At 39.9% G+C, this 2,003-nt stretch overlaps 1 protein-coding gene across 1 annotated transcript; it reads right to left on the bottom strand.

Annotated features, from left to right (window-relative positions):
* Positions 1–270: 270 nt before the first annotated feature.
* LOC142212956 (olfactory receptor 12D1-like) lies at positions 271–1,200 on the bottom strand. The gene has a single exon (XM_075281092.1). The coding sequence runs from the start codon at positions 1,198–1,200 to the stop codon at positions 271–273; it is 930 nt and encodes a 309-aa protein (XP_075137193.1).
* Positions 1,201–2,003: the final 803 nt, after the last annotated feature.

Below are 2,003 nucleotides of genomic sequence, written 5' to 3'. Positions count from 1 at the left end.
AACATATAAAACTCTTTACAGATGTTGTTCCTGGCGGGATTCAAACCCAAGACTCCAGGGCTGCAAGGCTGGTGTACTCTGGCTTCTCTTCAGAATGAACAAATCTTTCCCCTTTGTAAGCCATTAAACTTCAACAATCTACTTATTTCTCGAAAAAAAATTCCATATTTTTTCTCACTAGTGTATTTCCTAAACACACATGTCCGGAGTGAATCGCTGCCCTTTAATTTAATAGCTGTAACTCAGTCTGTTTTTTGTGTCAATATACAGTTATAGAGATGATTTTAATAATTTCTTGAAAGCTTTCTTCATGTCTTTGTTCCGTAATGTATAAATTATTGGGTTTAAGGCCGGGGTTATAACGGAGAACATAATGGCAGCTGCTCTGTCTTGATCTAGAGAACCCTCTGTAGATGGACGCATGTAGGTAAATATGGCTGTCCCATACTGGAGAGTCACCACAGTAAAATGGGCACTACATGTAGACAATGCGCGCATTCGTCCCTGCAAGGTCTTTATTTTTGTAAGAAATTTACTAATGAAGACGTAGGAAAGGACAGTCAACATTAACGTCGTCGTAGCGAGAGTTCCAGTCACTCTAACAAGGAGCTTGTAATTCAGCGAGACATCTGTACAGGCCAAGTCAAGCAATGGTTTGACATCGCAGAAGAAATGTTTGACTACATTCGGTCCACAATAAGGGAGTTTTGCAGTCATTATACTGTGGACCGATGCATGAGAAAATCCAATAACCCAAGACGACAAAGATAAACCAATACAGACCTTGTAACTCATAATGGTTGAGTATCTCAAAGGATGTGCAATAGCAACATATCTGTCATAGGACATGGCGGAAAATAGTACAACTTCTGTACTACCCAAGAAATGGAAGAAATGGACTTGTAGCATACAACCATAAAATGGGATCATCTTCTTCTGTGACATAAGATCTGTCAGCATCTTGGGGACAACCACCGATGAGTAAAAAATGTCAAGGAAAGCCAAGTTGTACAAGAAGAAATACATGGGTGTATGGAGAGTGAGATCAAAAATAGAGATAAGCATAATAGACAGATTTGCTACTAAGGCTACTATGTAAAAAAGCAGAATAATTAAGAAAACAATCACTCGAAGATCTTCATGAATTCCCAGACCAGCCAAGACAAAGTCAGTTACTGAGGTGGAATTGACCATGTTCATTTTATAGCTAAAAAAAGAACCTTATAGACCTGTTATATTCTAAGAACATAAATTGCATATAATAAATAATTGATAGCAAATTGTCCATGCAGGATAAATATTCTGCGCAACATAAATCAAACATTCTCGATAAAGCTTCATGATCCATCATTGTCATTGCGGATAGACCATTTTCCCTTAAATGACAAATGTGTAACATTGTAATATTATATTCAGCGATGTTAAATATGACTCTGGTAATGAATGAGGCTTTCTTAGAAGTTATAGCTACTTATATAGCCATCTAGCCATCTTAGACCTGGTTCACACGGGGTATTTTGGACCGGAATATAACATGGAGGCCGCCTCAGGTTCCGTTCCAAAATACGGGTAGCAGTGACTGGATACCGGTGCAGTACACCAGTATCCAGTCGTAGCACTCTGAGCCGGATTAGGCCCAAATGAATGGGCCTAGTTGGGAGGAGGGAGTGTCTTCATGCAGAGTCGTGAGGCCACCTGAAGAATGAGCATGTCGCTTCTTTTTTCCAGAAGCCGGAACAAGCGGCTCCCGGAAAAAAGAACTGACCGGCTCTCATTGATTTCAATGGGAACCGTCTTTTTTGGTCAGGATGTTGAGGCGGATTTGGACTCAAAATCCTAACCAAAATACCCCGAGTGAACTCAGCCTTATAGCCACCATTACAACACTCGTAGTAGTATTCACAGCTTTAAGTGGATATAGGAGAAACGAATATTAGATGTATTGGCTACATAGTTGCATAGTAGATGAGTTTGATGAAGACATCAGTCCATCAAGTCCGACC

This window comes from Leptodactylus fuscus, chromosome 7 (genome assembly GCF_031893055.1).
Source record: "Leptodactylus fuscus isolate aLepFus1 chromosome 7, aLepFus1.hap2, whole genome shotgun sequence".
NCBI lineage: Eukaryota > Metazoa > Chordata > Amphibia > Anura > Leptodactylidae > Leptodactylus > Leptodactylus fuscus.
The sequence above is the reverse complement of the archived record's forward strand: the minus strand, read 5'-3'. Positions and strand labels throughout refer to the sequence as shown.